At 39.6% G+C, this 15,351-nt stretch overlaps 1 protein-coding gene across 2 annotated transcripts in view; it reads left to right on the forward strand.

The window, feature by feature from the left end:
- Nrx-IV (neurexin-4) overlaps positions 1 to 15,351 on the forward strand; it is a 114,191-nt gene that overhangs the window by 39,424 nt on the left and 59,416 nt on the right. Inside the window, exons 1-2 of one of the 2 annotated variants that reach the window (XM_083129062.1) lie at positions 4,974 to 5,076; positions 14,972 to 15,064. In XM_083129062.1, the coding sequence (XP_082985188.1) occupies positions 5,010 to 5,076; positions 14,972 to 15,064 (160 nt within the window). In that variant the 5' untranslated portion in view covers positions 4,974 to 5,009. Of the gene's footprint in view, positions 1 to 4,973; positions 5,077 to 14,971; positions 15,065 to 15,351 lie in introns of those variants that run through there. The other variant, XM_083129054.1, reaches the window with a different exon arrangement.

Consider the following 15,351-nt stretch of genomic DNA (forward strand, 5'->3'; position numbering starts at 1 on the left):
TTTGGAAAGCGCGAGAGGAAACGTTCCTAAATAAGAGGTGGAGTCGAACTACTGGTAATATTAACGAAACGTTTTATCTGCGGAACATTCTAGAACATAATGAAGACAATACCTTGCTTCAATTTCCCGGTTGATCAGTACAACAGAATCGGTTAGTAATTCGAAAATGAAGACACAATTTCCCGTAAAGATCCGAAGTCTACTTCCAGTTCCAGGTCGTGTCCAAAGTTGAAGACATTGACGACTGTGGAACTCTCGGAGCCTCAAGGCTGGTTTACATTGGTCGAGTGAGCGGGAGAGTTACTGGGACGAGTTACTGGCCTGTCTGCTCGACTCGGCCCTTCTATGGCGAGTAGCTGTTTATACATTGTCTACTCGATTCCAGCAAAGTGGGATAGTAGCTGCAGCTATTTGGTGCTCCTTTGACAGAATGAACCCATCCACGTCGTTCTCGATTTTACGAAAAGAAAAGTTCTGAAACGGTTTACACACTTTTTTTCACGAAAAATGAATACAATAATGCACGAGGACATGTCGGGAAAGAATACTAATTTCCTTGAAACACTTATTGCCTCATACGCCCGTAGTTTGTTTTGTTTGTTCCTATAAACGACACAAATTCCATGGAGAGACACACAACACAGACACTGTCCTCAGAAAGCGTTTACATTGATCGCTAGTTTACGCGCGAGTGAAGAAATCGATGGGAGAGGTAGCAACTCGGTGGAGTCGCTGTCCTCCGTGGACAGCCACTCGACTGTCCTGACTACTGGAGCGAGTACTGGCTCCAGTACTCTCCCCAGTTGTTTACACGGGGAGAGTAACTCGCTTTACCCTATTCGCTCCAGCTACTCTCCTGTCTACTTGACCAATGTGAACCAGGCTTTAGTGTAGTGCTAGTTCGGGACATAAGCCGAAGAGATCAAAGGTCTTTAAAGTGAATATTTCAGGAATACCGGATATTGGGGCGGTTTATTAAAAAATAAATAAGCTGCACAGATCAACTGTAAATCAAAGTTTTGAGTGATGATTTCTTTGTGCCCGGGCCAAATTTCGTGTATGCAGTTCGAGACTTTCATGGGAGAAAAATGACCTTTATTTAAGCCAAATGAGTTCGACACACACTCAAACACTTGCAGGGGGGGCAGGGTGGAAGTTCCCCCTCCCTTCCTCTTTCGCCGCTCCCGAAAAGAAGAGGAAAAGAGAAGTATGGGGGTGTGGACTCGGGGTGGGAAGGGGGTGACAGGGGGAGAGATGGAGTTATATTCTCTCTCTCTCTCTCTCTCTCTCATTTCCCTCCTCCTCCTTCTTTTTCTCTTTCTTCTTGGGGGAGGGGACACTCTCTCCCTCTTGCCCGCCACTCCGCCCGAGGGTTGAGGGGGAGTGTTCTTTCTTTCCTTCCTTCCTTTCCTTGGAACCCCTTCCCTGCCCACCCGTCCCCCCCCCCGCCGTAGGGGGTGTAAGGTTCTTTCTTTCCTTCTTTTGTTTGCACCCCCACCCGGGAGAGAGAGAAAGAATGAGAGGTTTCCACAGGGAGGGGGAGGGGAGGAATAGGGGGAAAGAGAGAGAGAGAAAAGAAAGGAAGGGGGCAAGGGAGTGCAAGGAGAAAGGGGAGAATTATTTCTTCCTTTCTTCTTCTCTCTCTCAGAAGAAAGAAGAGAAGGGCCTACCCTTGCCCACTGGGGAGGAGGAAAGGAGAAGAGAGAGAGGGGGGAGAGAGATGCAATGAGGAAAGAGAGAAAAGAGAAGGAAAGAAAGAAAACTATCACAAAGGGACACCCGAAAATTTTATGAATATCGATAAGAGAAAGCAGGAAGATGTTGCATATGTAGACATTTTAGCTGAATTTTCAGGCTCTGCCAGGACCCGAACCAGGCATATCGTGCCATTGCTCTACTGGCATACCCAGAATTTTCGAAGGGGGGGAGGGTGTACGTATACTTTTTTCGGTAGTCAGTCCTCATTTTGCCATCTTTCTCAGCCTTTGGAGTTTTTTTTTTTTTTTTTTTTTAGGTATACTGGGCCAAATGGTGGTTATGACCACCACCAACACTCCCTTGGACACGTTACTGGAGATAAATGAGTGAGCATTTTATCATATTGGGAGACGAAACATTAGATATGTTGGGAACAGAAGGGTTTTCACGGTGCATTAATTGTTTCGCACTCCAGCTGTATTCGAGAAGACTTTCTTTCTTTTGTGCCGATATATGACAAGACTGAGGAATCTGTGACAGACAATTTTGAACACTTGCGAGTGCTTAGGCCTGAATATGAACAATTTGGTGTGTTTCGGCTTTTATAAGAGCTGCAAACATGGGAGGACAAGACACATTAGTGGTGTTTAGGCTCGAATCAGGGAGAAATATTCGAGAACGTGTGCGTCCAGTTCGCAGCCCACAGTTTGAATCTCGCATTGTCTAGTGGATTGTCCATCCCGTGCATGTGTGACAGCTTCGTAAAAACACTCAAAAGCACCATAGATGTTTTGATGCCTGATGAGAAGAAACGGACAAACACGTTGGGATAAAAATGGCAGCCTTAAACGGTGGCTACTAATTTAGGGGACAGTTGTTCCCCATTTTTTTGTCTCCGCACTATGGCCTCTTAATGCTAGGCCTTGTCTATTAAGAGAAAGTAAACTTGCCTTGCCCGCTCCCCCTCCCATTTTGCCACCAAAAGGGCACCACTGGCCTTAAACATACACTTGTGAGGTTCTATCTATACCCCTTAAAAATATGTTCAGCCCCCCCCCCCCCCAAAGGATTTTCTGGATACGTGCCTGCCTGGACTCTATTTTTGCACAAGGATAGTCTAATCTCTAGAACATGTCCCAGACAAAACTCGAGAGGTGATATACCCGACTGATATTCGCCCCTCCCAAATGTAACTTCTGTATCCCCCACTGTGGAAAATTGCTTAACCATGCTTTCCTTCTCCCTATAATTTATTCATTTTCTCCTATCTTTGTTTTTCTGTGCCTTCTCTCTGTATTTTCTACTTCATTTCTCGTGCACTTTGTCTCACTGAGCGTTGTTACTGCTAAGACACCCCGATTTAAAACCATTAATACGCCACTGTACTCAGGCTACTTTCCCTTAAAAACAATTTGCTTATGCATACTAAACTCAGAAGAAGTGCAACTATATAGATCAAAAAAAGCTATTTAACAAAAACAATGGTCAATTTTCAATTTCAAAAATCCTGATCTTTCATTATGTAGGCCTACACATCTCTTCACAAAAGTAACAAGTTTAAGCCCTGTCATACAGCAGAGGAGAACAGTGGATTTCTCACGTGATCACGTGACCTCCATTTCAATGACGTTCTCATGCATTATGCATGCTCTTCTGCGTTCACACAATAATGTTAAAAAGAAGGGAACGTCTCTTACGTATGGGTCACGTGATATGCTGTTAGATATTCCCTGCCTGTATGACAAGAAGCGTATCCAACCACGGGAGTTTTATGATGTTGCCTTGCAAGTTGCAAGCTAAACAACTTTTGCTCGAAAAGTGAGGCACAGAGGGGTGCTGTTGTCGACGACTTACCTTCTAAGCTTTGAGTGGAACAGCACGGACGCTCTACACAGCAGTAACCTTTCTCTCTCTCTCTCTCTCTCTCTCTCTCTCTCTCTCTCTCTCTCTCTCACACACACACACACACACACACACACACACACACACACACACACACACACACACACACACACACACACACACACACACACACACACACACACACACACACATATATATATATATAAGCCCCTCCCTTAATAGTGATTTAAATAATGGAAAAAATGAATAATAACTAAACCAGTGTCAAGAATTATCTTGGAGGTTACACCATATGGTTACACCCACCCCTATTTTCTATTAAAAGAAGAATCAAGGCGTTCCGAGTTCAATACCCGTTGGAGGCTCATTGAACAGTTATTCGGATCCTTTAAACTGTAGGCCCAGTCCCGATTATCTGTGCATAAACTAGACTTAAAATAATAATAATAATAATAATGAACCCTGAATACGTGGGAAGACAATAAAATACAAGCACAAAACACACACACACACGTTCTTCTTCAAATTCACCCTGTTATTTACGAATTCCTGATAACACCTGAATTTATGACCAAGTACAGCAACATTAACGAACAAGTCACCTATGAAGTATCCAGGTTCGAATCCCGGTCAGAGCATGGATGTTTTGTTGTATCTTCTTGCGAATGTTTAAGTAACCATAAATACAATAGAAAAAAAGGTCTGATCGATTTTGTTATCGTTTTTATATAGGAAATTATTATATCGATCTTTTCGCCGACTGGGTGGCCGAGAGTGTTAATTGGTCGACTTTCGGACTCGCCATCGCTGGATTCGAATTCCTTTCTGCGCATGGGTGTTGTTCATCAATTTCATCTAATCATCACTCATCCTCACCGTCACGATTAGTCACCATCGGTAGAAAAGCGACGGTAGATACAAATGCATACATTATTTCACTTCTTTGAGCTTATATCAACGTGTTTAAACCTATATCATGGTTGATATGTAGCTTTCCTACCTAGGTTAAACACGAGGATGTGGAGGAGTGATGAACTAGTAATGAGGGAACAAAGACATCCATGTGGCCGAATCACACGAAACTAGATTCCCAGTAGAAATGATCTAGTTGGCGCTGAACTGGCTTCTCGGATAGATGCTGTTGTAACAACCAATCAGAAAAATATCCCGACGTTCGGAACGGGAAATGTTAAGATTTTCCTACTGGAGTGATTGTTTTCCAATGTTTGCAATGAAAATTATATTTTCCAAGAAATTTCCAAAACTTATGGTGCAGAAAGCATTCAGAATCAAGCACGTTAATGAGCAATCCGTGCTCAGAGTAAATTCTATTCAAATGGTGTTATTTTAGTTTACTGAAATGGTTTGTTGAAGGAAAAATGGCCTGGCACTACTGCTTTCGACATCATTGGCATTGCTTTCGTCTGGGCGTAACAGTACATAATGACATGATGGAATTTTTAAAAATATGTCTACTTATTTTAACAATATTGACGAGCCGTCTAGTCACAGCTGGTAAGAAGTCTTTAATGTATACGGAAAATATAGTTTTAGATATTTGTTTATCACATGTAAGTTTATATGTTGCAGTGTTTCGTTCCTCTACTCAACCCAGGATTGTTTACGTTTGAATTTTTGTTGTGCAAGCGGTAAATCATATTTCTATTTTTAATTACTTCAGGCATCGTAAGGTTTCATATTTCACATATAAACTTTACGACTGAGCGCTCATATTCAGAATAACAGTGCAAGCAATCTACATACAACTATTTAAGAAAGCCACTGTTGTAGATTTTAGAATTGCGAAGAAAAGGAAGTGAAACTGCAAATTGAATTGTATGGGAGTGGTTGTCTCGTGGTATATTTAACCAGCTAAATTTTTGCCATACATTATGCATAGGTGACAGCCAGTGAATAACACCATTTTTTAAAACTAATTTTACAATGTCTGTGTTCTACTATCTAAACCTTGTATTCAAATTTAAGGATTTACATATTAAGAAATGACTCGTTCCTGATTGTCAATAGCCAGATCTATGTAACACGCTCTTTTTGTGAGTTAAGTTATACAGTCTCCTAGGGGAGTAAATTTAGAATAATTTGAGCGCACAAATTTCTCAACATAAGCCATACGAACTCTCTAAGTAGAAGGAATTTTCCAGCAAATAGAGCAATAGTTCTGTATGTTGAGTTCTTGCAGTTAGATCTTGTATTATAGCAGGTTAAAATAAATTTTGGACTTTTCCGTTTAGTATCTTTGTTGGAGTAAGAGAAAAGAAGAAAAATATAGTTAAAAAATATCCATTAAGAACATTGAGTGGTCCTGCAAATGGTCAGATACAGATGATAAATTTTTATGCAATTAAAACAAAGGTCTTTGAATGAAGCATACATGTCTGGTGTGTTTTAATTTTGCCCATGATGTTTCTGTTTTCTTACTACCACATTTTGATGACAGAGTGGAATAATAAGAGAAAATGGGGAAATATGTGTGTCTGGAGAGCGAATGGAACTAATGTTACTTTTATCCATTCGTGCAAGGGTAATGTTTTGGAATGCTTAGTGATTTATCCCAAGATTTATAGGAGTGTGGGGAAGTACTTAGAGTACTGGATTGCTTGTTCAAGTAAGTTTGGAGAAACAAATTAGCACAGTTAAAGGTAACAGTTTCATACATCGGAGACACATTTCTTCAATTTTACACAAGAAGCTACTTACGGAAATGAGTTTCTCCAAGGATTACAAGGATTTCATAGTGGAATATATTTGACCGGGAAATCATGTATTTTTCAAGAGAAATATCTCACCGACTCACAATTGCCAGTGCTTTCATTTGCTTGCCCTACGACAACTAGATTCTGCATACGTTTGATGACGTAAGCCCCTGTCAGTGTTTCAACCCCCTCTTTTTTTTTTTTTTTTTACTATGTTTGCCTAACGTAACCAAACCTAACCTTATCGGAAATGGTTCGTGGGGCTATCCGTCAGCTACCCGTGCATAATGTACAATTTACACAAGTGACGAACACGATAGTAGGTATTTTTCGGTGAAGGATGTTGGAAACACTGCATGCCCACTACTGTAGTCAAGATTTGCCTGCCATATTCTGTGTTATAGAAGCAAAAAAAGGAGTCAAAGAAATTACTCTCTATGTGAAAAATTATTTTTTTTTTTCGTGTAAAAAGCATAATGGCACCTTGAACTATGTTCCGCAATACACAATTGGTAAGTACGAACCATGCGACACACAGAATATCTGATTTTAATATGTGTCCGATCTTATTCTCTCTATGAAACTGGTACCCAGTTAAAAGTTTCACTAAGTATTGATTACCGCAGAAATTATTTGGAAATTGGTTTCCACACTTCACATAGAGATGTTTTATGAATGCAAAGATCCTTAAACCTAACATGAAAGCATTTAGGGATCTACATGAAGTAGATAGAAGCAGGAGTCCATATCCAGGATGGCACCAAATGAATTGATGCTTGCAAACAAAGAATCATATGGGAGCATGCAGAAGGGAAAAATCGTTCTCCAGAAAACATGCAGTAAGTCATTACTAAGACTCTGAAGTATGAGTTAACAGACATATCAAACTATTTAAAATGTGCGTACCATAATTAGTTCAGAATTGGGGACCCATAAAAGTACTTATACACATTTATTCTTTATATTTTGTCTCTTGAAAGTATTTCTTGTAAGATTTCTTGGACATGATGGACAATTTTACCCCCCTCCAATATATTCCATTTTTTCATTGTCCCAGAAGACTACATTAAACTACATGTTTAATCAATAGATTTTGATGTTCCATGAAATGTAACATTTGTTTCGAGGCATGAAGACACAAATAGTAGAGATCCCAAATTTTGGCTCAGATAAGATAAATCGGCCCAAGTTCCTTTTGTTTTATTGTGATTTCATCATGCTACGAATGCAATTTTTACATGGTTCGATTTCGATGTACGTTTGTTAACACATACTGCGGAGCTTTAGCAATTACTTAAGGTTTTGTTCAATATATGCTTTCGTGGTTAGGTTAGGCAGGTTAGGTTTGGTTTGGTTTTCTTAGCATTAAAATAAAGTCCCTAAATGCATTCTACCAAGGTTCTGATTTACTTCTACATTCATTCCCACGCTTCTACGATATTTACTGTCGCTTGTCGACTGAGAATATCTTGTCATGAGAAGTTCGTAAGGTAATTATCAAGTTGTTGTTTTTTTCAAAATAAATAACTTTTTCAAGTCCCACCCCCGTAATCACGGACGTTCGCAAGTTTTTTCCATGAAGGGACAAGCTAGGTATTTTTCCATGGGGCATATTAACTTGATAATAGTGTTGCTCCCTTCAAAAAACACCACTTCAATTTGAAATTATCGGGTAATAATTAATTTAAATTACTATAAGTGAAATCAAATTATATGTGTGTAAAATATATACTTTTAGGTTGACATTCATTTTTGAAGGGGGAGGGGTGACCATCCTTGCCCCCTCCCCCCTTCCAGACGTTCCATGCCCCTATATTATTATTATACTTTTTCTTAAAAATTTAGTGTAGAGGAATCTTATTGCTGTTATTAAACGATATTATAATCTTAAAGAAAATGAAGTGTTTTAAAGGCGATGAAAGTTCGAAGCAACTTAGGGAGAACAGGGTTGGTTCAGTTGCGCAACCACAAGGGGGCAGGGGGCCTATGCCTTCTTCCATCCTTGGACGGAAATCAATTCTGGGGGGGGGGGGTGCAAACATTGAAGTAAAACAATGTAACACTAGCAGAATCTAAGACTAACAGGACAAATGGATAATGAAGATGGAATTTTTTCATGTCGTTCTTGCATTACTTCTTCCAGACAGCCAGGAGCACCTGCAAAAGAGGGGGGGGGGGGAGAAGGGTACGATTGCCCACTCGACTTCAAATTTTATACAAATAAAAATTAATTTTGTAAATTTTGCTAGTTTTGCTTGCAATATCTGCTTTCCTTACAGTCTTGTCAAGTTCATAGTAGTAGTAGCTAGGGGGCTGCAAGAGTTATCCTTCTACGCGGAACAACCTGAATGAGAAAAATTGTAAAAAAGAATGCCATGGCATCACATGGAATTATTTGCATGCTATTAAATCTACTGTTTTCAATTTATATAAATTTGGATCAAAGAATATTCTTGCTCGCTTCGCTCGCAATTTCTTTATTTTTGTGATGCATTGTGAATTAGCAGAGGGACAAGTCAGAACAACTAAGTACTTCAGACAGTTGCTGCTATAACAATTTGGTTTTAAGGAAAAGGAACGTTATATCATTTGGATTGTTATGGGGTGGATGAATTGATTATGTAATGTATTTAAATAATATGTTTTATATATATATACACACACACATACCCATCAATGGCATAAAACTATAAGAGTGCGATAAAGTGATATTTTTCTTTCCCGACTGAACTTTCATCAAGGCTTTTGCCCCTTCCCCCCAATCAGAGGGTCTGCACATGCCTATGTGGAGGATTACCAGCACCATTCAATATTGTGAACTTTTAACATATTTAACCACAGAGAATGCAACCTCTTACTTTGTTAGGAGTTAATAAAAAGAATTCAAGTAATATTTTTATATGACTGCAGTGCTAGTTTAGGGGCATGTGTATCATGCTTTAAACATACTGGTAATGTGCTGATTGCTCACAATTAAATACAAACTAAAGGTTAAAAGATTAAAAATCAGGAACTTACGTGTGTGAGCATGAGATTTTTCAAACTACGTTTCGAAGGTTATACTACCTCCTTCTTCAGGTTGAAATGATGTTTTCAGACACCTGACATGTTGCCTCGTCGAGAAAGTGATGGTTGAGGATTTAGGTTAAAATGGTATAGGAAAGACACTTTCTATAAAAAATAATGTAAAATACACATACTACAACCGCACAATACTCTATAAAAACAAAAGAACGTTCAAAGCTAATGAAGGCGAACTGACGATCGGTGCAAGGGGTAGGCTAATGCAGGGTGTCAGCTCATACCTGGAGAAGGAAAACTCCTCCCCTCCCCCCCCCCCCGTTTTTTCCTCAACCTGGGGCTCGTGAGTCACCAATCCAAGGTGAATTCAACTTCCACCTCGGCAGCTTTCCTAACCTCGGGGGTAACATGGAAGCCCATCTCGTCTCTACTCCCGGCGGCTTTATCCCATTTTTTAAAAAAGTTTATCCAGCAGTCTTCCAAATTCCCATCATCCCTATTGAGTTTATTCCTATTATCCGCGCATATATAGGCTGCCTCATACACATTCCTGTCCAATTTGTTGTTAATCTTCCTAATGACTTCTCTTTTGGCGATCTTATGCCGGTTAACTAATACGTGTTCAGACAATCCTGTCTAGGGTATACCCTCCTTTACATCTTTATCGTGTTCGCCCCACCTAATTTGCATACTCCTCCCGGTCTGTCCCACGTATTCCTTTCCGCATTCACATACTATCCTGTACACTCCCTTTTGCTCTTCAGGGGTTATCGCGCCTATCTCCCCTCCCTTTCTTATAAGACGTGAAGTGTTGTTCAATGCTCCGAGGTGCTCTCACACCACATTTTATCCCGTATCCTCTTACGGATTTTTCAATTTTCTAGGAAACACCCTTAAAATATGGAATCCCGACAAAATACGTGTTCTTTTCACCGTTTCCTACCTCCGTTTTATCTTCATCTTCATCTTTATCCTTTTGTGATAGTTCTTGTCTAACAATCTTTTTTGCTTTCCTAGCTACTTTTTCCATGTCGCGGATGGTATATCCATTCTTTATACCCACCTTTTTTATCCATTCTTCTTCTTTTTCTATCTCTTTTTCGTCATTGCACAGCCTTTCAGCGTGAATGAAAAAGTTAAGAAAAACATTTAACTTAGTTCTATTCGAATGTTGGGATCTCTTATGGAGGTACAGCTCGCCAGCCAATGGTTTATGGAAGACCCCGGTTACAATCCGTTGTCCGGTTTTGGTAAGGCATATGTCTAGAAAGTGAATCTTTCCATTGGCCAGATCTTCTCTGGTATAAACAATTCTGGGATCTTGCTTGCCCAATTGGTTGAAAATGCTATCAAGTTTGGTTTCATTCCCTATGATGAGGATGTCATTTACGTATCTTCCATAGTATTTTACCCCTCCCCCCACATGCTCCAGGGCAGCTTTTTCGACATAGTGCATGAAGATGTTGGCTACGATTCCGGAAATGGGGTTACCCATGGCCAACCCTTCTTTTTGTCGGAAGATTTTATTGTTAACGTAAAAGTAGTTGTACCCCGTAATGAGACAAAACCAACTGACATATTCCCAGGTGACCAAGATTTCAACATTTTGGTCTATTAACCATCTATACAAGCAATCCCCGGCTTTGTCCCGGGGGACACTGGGATACAGATTAATAACATCAAAACTACAGATTGTGTCTCGTTCTTCTATGGTAAGTTTTTCAATGGTTTCTTTGACCATAGTAAGCTTAGGGGGAGTCTTCACAATGTGAAAAAATGGGTTAAGGGTAATGATGTATATTTGATTAGATCCGATAAAGAAAATAAAATGGTTATCATCGGGAAAGAGGAATACCATAGCAAGTTGGAAGATAGCTATAGAAGTAATGACTGAAGAAACCAAAGTGAACCCCATCAATAAGATTAAACGAGAACTTAAAGAAGGCATTGAAACCAGTTTTAATTTGGGAAGCGCAAAAAAAAAAAAAAAGAAACTACTTAAGAATGTTAAAGAAGGGAATATTCCCACGGCCTTTGGGATACCAAAGACCCATAAGGAAGGGATACCCCTCAGACCTATCATCCCCATGTATACGCATCCAGGTTATGGGCTAGCTAAAGAAATGATTAAGAGGATGGGGAAAATTAATATGGACACTCAGTTTAGTATCAAAAACTCTCTTATGGTCAAAGAAACCATTGAAAAGCTTACCATAGAAGAACGAGACACAATCTGTAGTTTCGATGTTATTAATCTGTATCCCAGTGTCCCCCGGGACAAAGCCGGGGATTGCTTGTATAGATGGTTAATAGACCAAAATGTTGAAATCTTGGTCGCCTGGGAATATGTCACTTGGTTTTTTCTCATTACGGGGTACAATTACTTTTACGTTAACGATAAAATCTTCCGAAAAAAAGAAGGGTTGGCCATGGGTAACCCCATTTCTGGCATCGTGGCCAACATCTCCAGAGAAGATCTGGCCAATGGAAAGATTCACTTTCTAGACATATGCCTTACCAAAACCGGACAACGGATTGTAACCGGGGTCTTCCATAAACCGTTGGCTGGCGAGCTGTACCTCCATAAGAGATCCCAACATTCGAATAGAACTAAGTTAAATGTTTTTCTTAACTTTTTCATTCACGCTGAAAGGCTGTGCAATGACGAAAAAGAGATAGAAAAAGAAGAAGAATGGATAAAGAAGGTGGGTATAAAGAATGGATATACCATCCGCGACATGGAAAAAGTAGCTAGGAAAGCAAAAAATATTGTTAGACAAGAACTATCACAAAAGGATAAAGATGAAGATAAAACGGAGGTAGGAAACGGTGAAAAGAACACGTATTTTGTCGGGATTCCATATTTTAAGGGTGTTTCCTAGAAAATTGAAAAATCCGTAAGAGGATACGGGATAAAATGTGGTGTGAGAGCACCTCGGAGCATTGAACAACACTTCACGTCTTATAAGAAAGGGAGGGGAGATAGGCGCGATAACCCCTGAAGAGCAAAAGGGAGTGTACAGGATAGCATGTGAATGCGGAAAGGAATACGTGGGACAGACCGGGAGGAGTATGCAAATTAGGTGGGGCGAACACGATAAAGATGTAAAGGAGGGTATACCCTAGACAGGATTGTCTGAACACGTATTAGTTAACCGGCATAAGATCGCCAAAAGAGAAGTCATTAGGAAGATTAACAACAAATTGGACAGGAATGTGTATGAGGCAGCCTATATATGCGCGGATAATAGGAATAAACTCAATAGGGATGATGGGAATTTGGAAGACTGCTGGATAAACTTTTTTAAAAAATGGGATAAAGCCGCCGGGAGTAGAGACGAGATGGGCTTCCATGTTACCCCCGAGGTTAGGAAAGCTGCCGAGGTGGAAGTTGAATTCACCTTGGATTGGTGACTCACGAGCCCCAGGTTGAGGAAAAAACGGGGGGGGGGGGGAGGAGTTTTTCTTCTCCAGGTATGAGCTGACACCCTGCATTCGCCTACCCCTTGCACCGATCGTCAGTTCGCCTTCATTAGCTTTGAACGTTCTTTTGTTTTTATAGAGTATTGTGCGGTTGTAGTATGTGTATTTTACATTATTTTTTACAGAAAGTGTCTTTCCTATACCATTTTAACCTAAATCCTCAACCATCACTTTCTCGACGAGGCACCATGTCAGGTGTCTGAAAACATCATTTCAACCTGAAGAAGGAGGTAGTATAACCTTCGAAACGTAGTTTGAAAAATCTCATGCTCACACACGTAAGTTCCTGATTTTTAATCTTTTAACCTTTAGTTTTTATCATGCTTTAAAAAGAATATCACTGTTAAGCCTTGTTTCCATGCTTAATAACACTAAAAATGCTGACCAAATCAGAAATTTATTTAAAAAACACACACTTTACACTTAGGAGTCTGAAAAAGACCTTGCTAGAAGGTTGAAACATCATGTGTACACAGTGCGTTCCATAAGTTCCCGGACTAAGGCAATAACAAATTCAAAATCAAAAGCGTATGAGTTTTGACTGTTTATTTACTCAAAATAGGATTCATTTGATTTGATACATTGCTCAGCATGAGTTTTCAATCTCTTCATGGCCTCAGAAAAGTCATCTTTCGGAATTGTCTTGAGTTTGTCGGTCACAGCCTTCTAGATCTCCTCAATCGAGTCGAATCTTGAACCCTTCAGGTGCATTTTCAGTTTTGCGAAGAGGAAATAGTCCGGAGGTGACAAATCTGGTGAATAAGGTGGATTGTGCAACGTTGAGACTTGCTTTCAGCGAGGAACTGGCGATTTATTGCTGTTGAATGATCTGGGGTGTTCTCATGCAGCAGGAAAAAATCACGAGAGGTTAAGAGGGCCGAGCATGATCCGCAAAACCACTGTGTTGGTGATGTTTAGTGTTTCTTCTATCATCCGAGATGTCACTTTCCGATCCTCTGAAATCAATTTAGCGACAGCTGTGATGTTCTCGTTGGTGTGAGTTGTTGTCGGCCAACCACTGTGCTCGTCGTCCTTCACTGTCTCCCGGCCCTCACAAAAACGTTTGTTACAATCAAAAACGGTTGTCCGACTCAGTGCTGACTGGCATTTTGAATCAGTTCAAATGTATTTGCCACTGAAAAATCAGCTTTGCAGAAAAATTTAATTGCTACCTGCTGTTCATCCTTCTCGTCCATCTCCTGAGTCGAACACACACACACACACACACACACACACACACACACATTACCAGGTTATGTTAGACGTCCGGACTCTTCAACAATGTCTAGATTGATGCCTCTCAGCATGGCTGTTCAAAAGGGTTCAAACTACATAGATCAACAGTCGTCCGCTGGATGGGGTTAATGGGAAGGCAGCAAAAAAATCAATCCAGGAACTTATGGACCGCACTGTGTATAGTGTGTTTTTTAAAATAAATTTCTGCATTGGTCAACATTTTGAGTGTGTTTTTAAAAATAATGCTATTTCACAAATCATGGAATCTGCAGTGCCCTAAAAATTCTTTAAAAAAATGGTTGGGAATATTTTAGAAAGTCAATTTGTTTTGGAATCATTGCTCTAAGTTTTCTAAATACCGGCATTAGTTTTTAAAGCCACATGATTATGCATACTTATGGAATATGAATATGCAGGTATACACACACGCTTGCAAAGTACTGCAAATATACTATATTTACTCAAGTAGCCTGTGCACTATTTTTGTTATTAAAATATGGTAGAAAATGAGATTTGTACAGCTCACATGGCTATGGAGTAATTGAATGCATTGTGAGAAATACAGAACAAACATTACCATTGCTAATTGGAGGTGCAGATCAACTTTCCTTGTAATTCCAAATGCTATCTAACACTAGTTAATAAAAAGAGCCAAAGGAAAACCTATTATCATTCAAATAGCTGGTTATAAAATGTAGTAATAAAATTTCTCCCATGAATATGCATAATGGCACAGACTTTAAAAGCCCAATTTTCTTCCTTCAAAATCCAGCAACAAACTAGTTACAGTCAGTATTTTTGAACAAGTAGTATATCTGAAATGCAAAGACTATGCACGTACATAACCTGGCTGGAAATAAGTGTAGTTAACAAATGGAAAGATATGAAATTTGTTTCCTCCAAGCATTGTCTTTTCAATTTTATTGAACGTTTTTTACTTTCTGCATTGCTTTCAGATTATGAATGCAACCAGCCTTTGTTAGACAGAGCTGTTCTTAGTGCCACATCATCGTTACGTGAGAGAGGTCCACAGAATGCCAGATTAGAGGGTAAGGGATATTCTAATATTTGTTTTTATTTTTCTTTAAAAATGTGTCCTTGAACGTGTTTTCTCAACTTGTTTTCTGTTTATATGCTGCATATTTTGCAATCAGTGTGATATTTCATGTTACTGTAATGCCCCCTTGCATTTTACATACCCAAAGCATTTTCTGATTTTTTTAAAGACTATTTCTCATAGGATTTTAATTTTCTCTCTTTAAAAAGCAGTAGACACAAAGATTCATAACCACCAAATGTGATAATGAGGTAAACAGTATACCTGAATTCTTCAAAG

Source organism: Lepisma saccharinum, chromosome 1 (genome assembly GCF_977018435.1).
Source record: "Lepisma saccharinum chromosome 1, izLepSacc3.1, whole genome shotgun sequence".
Lineage (NCBI taxonomy): Eukaryota > Metazoa > Arthropoda > Insecta > Zygentoma > Lepismatidae > Lepisma > Lepisma saccharinum.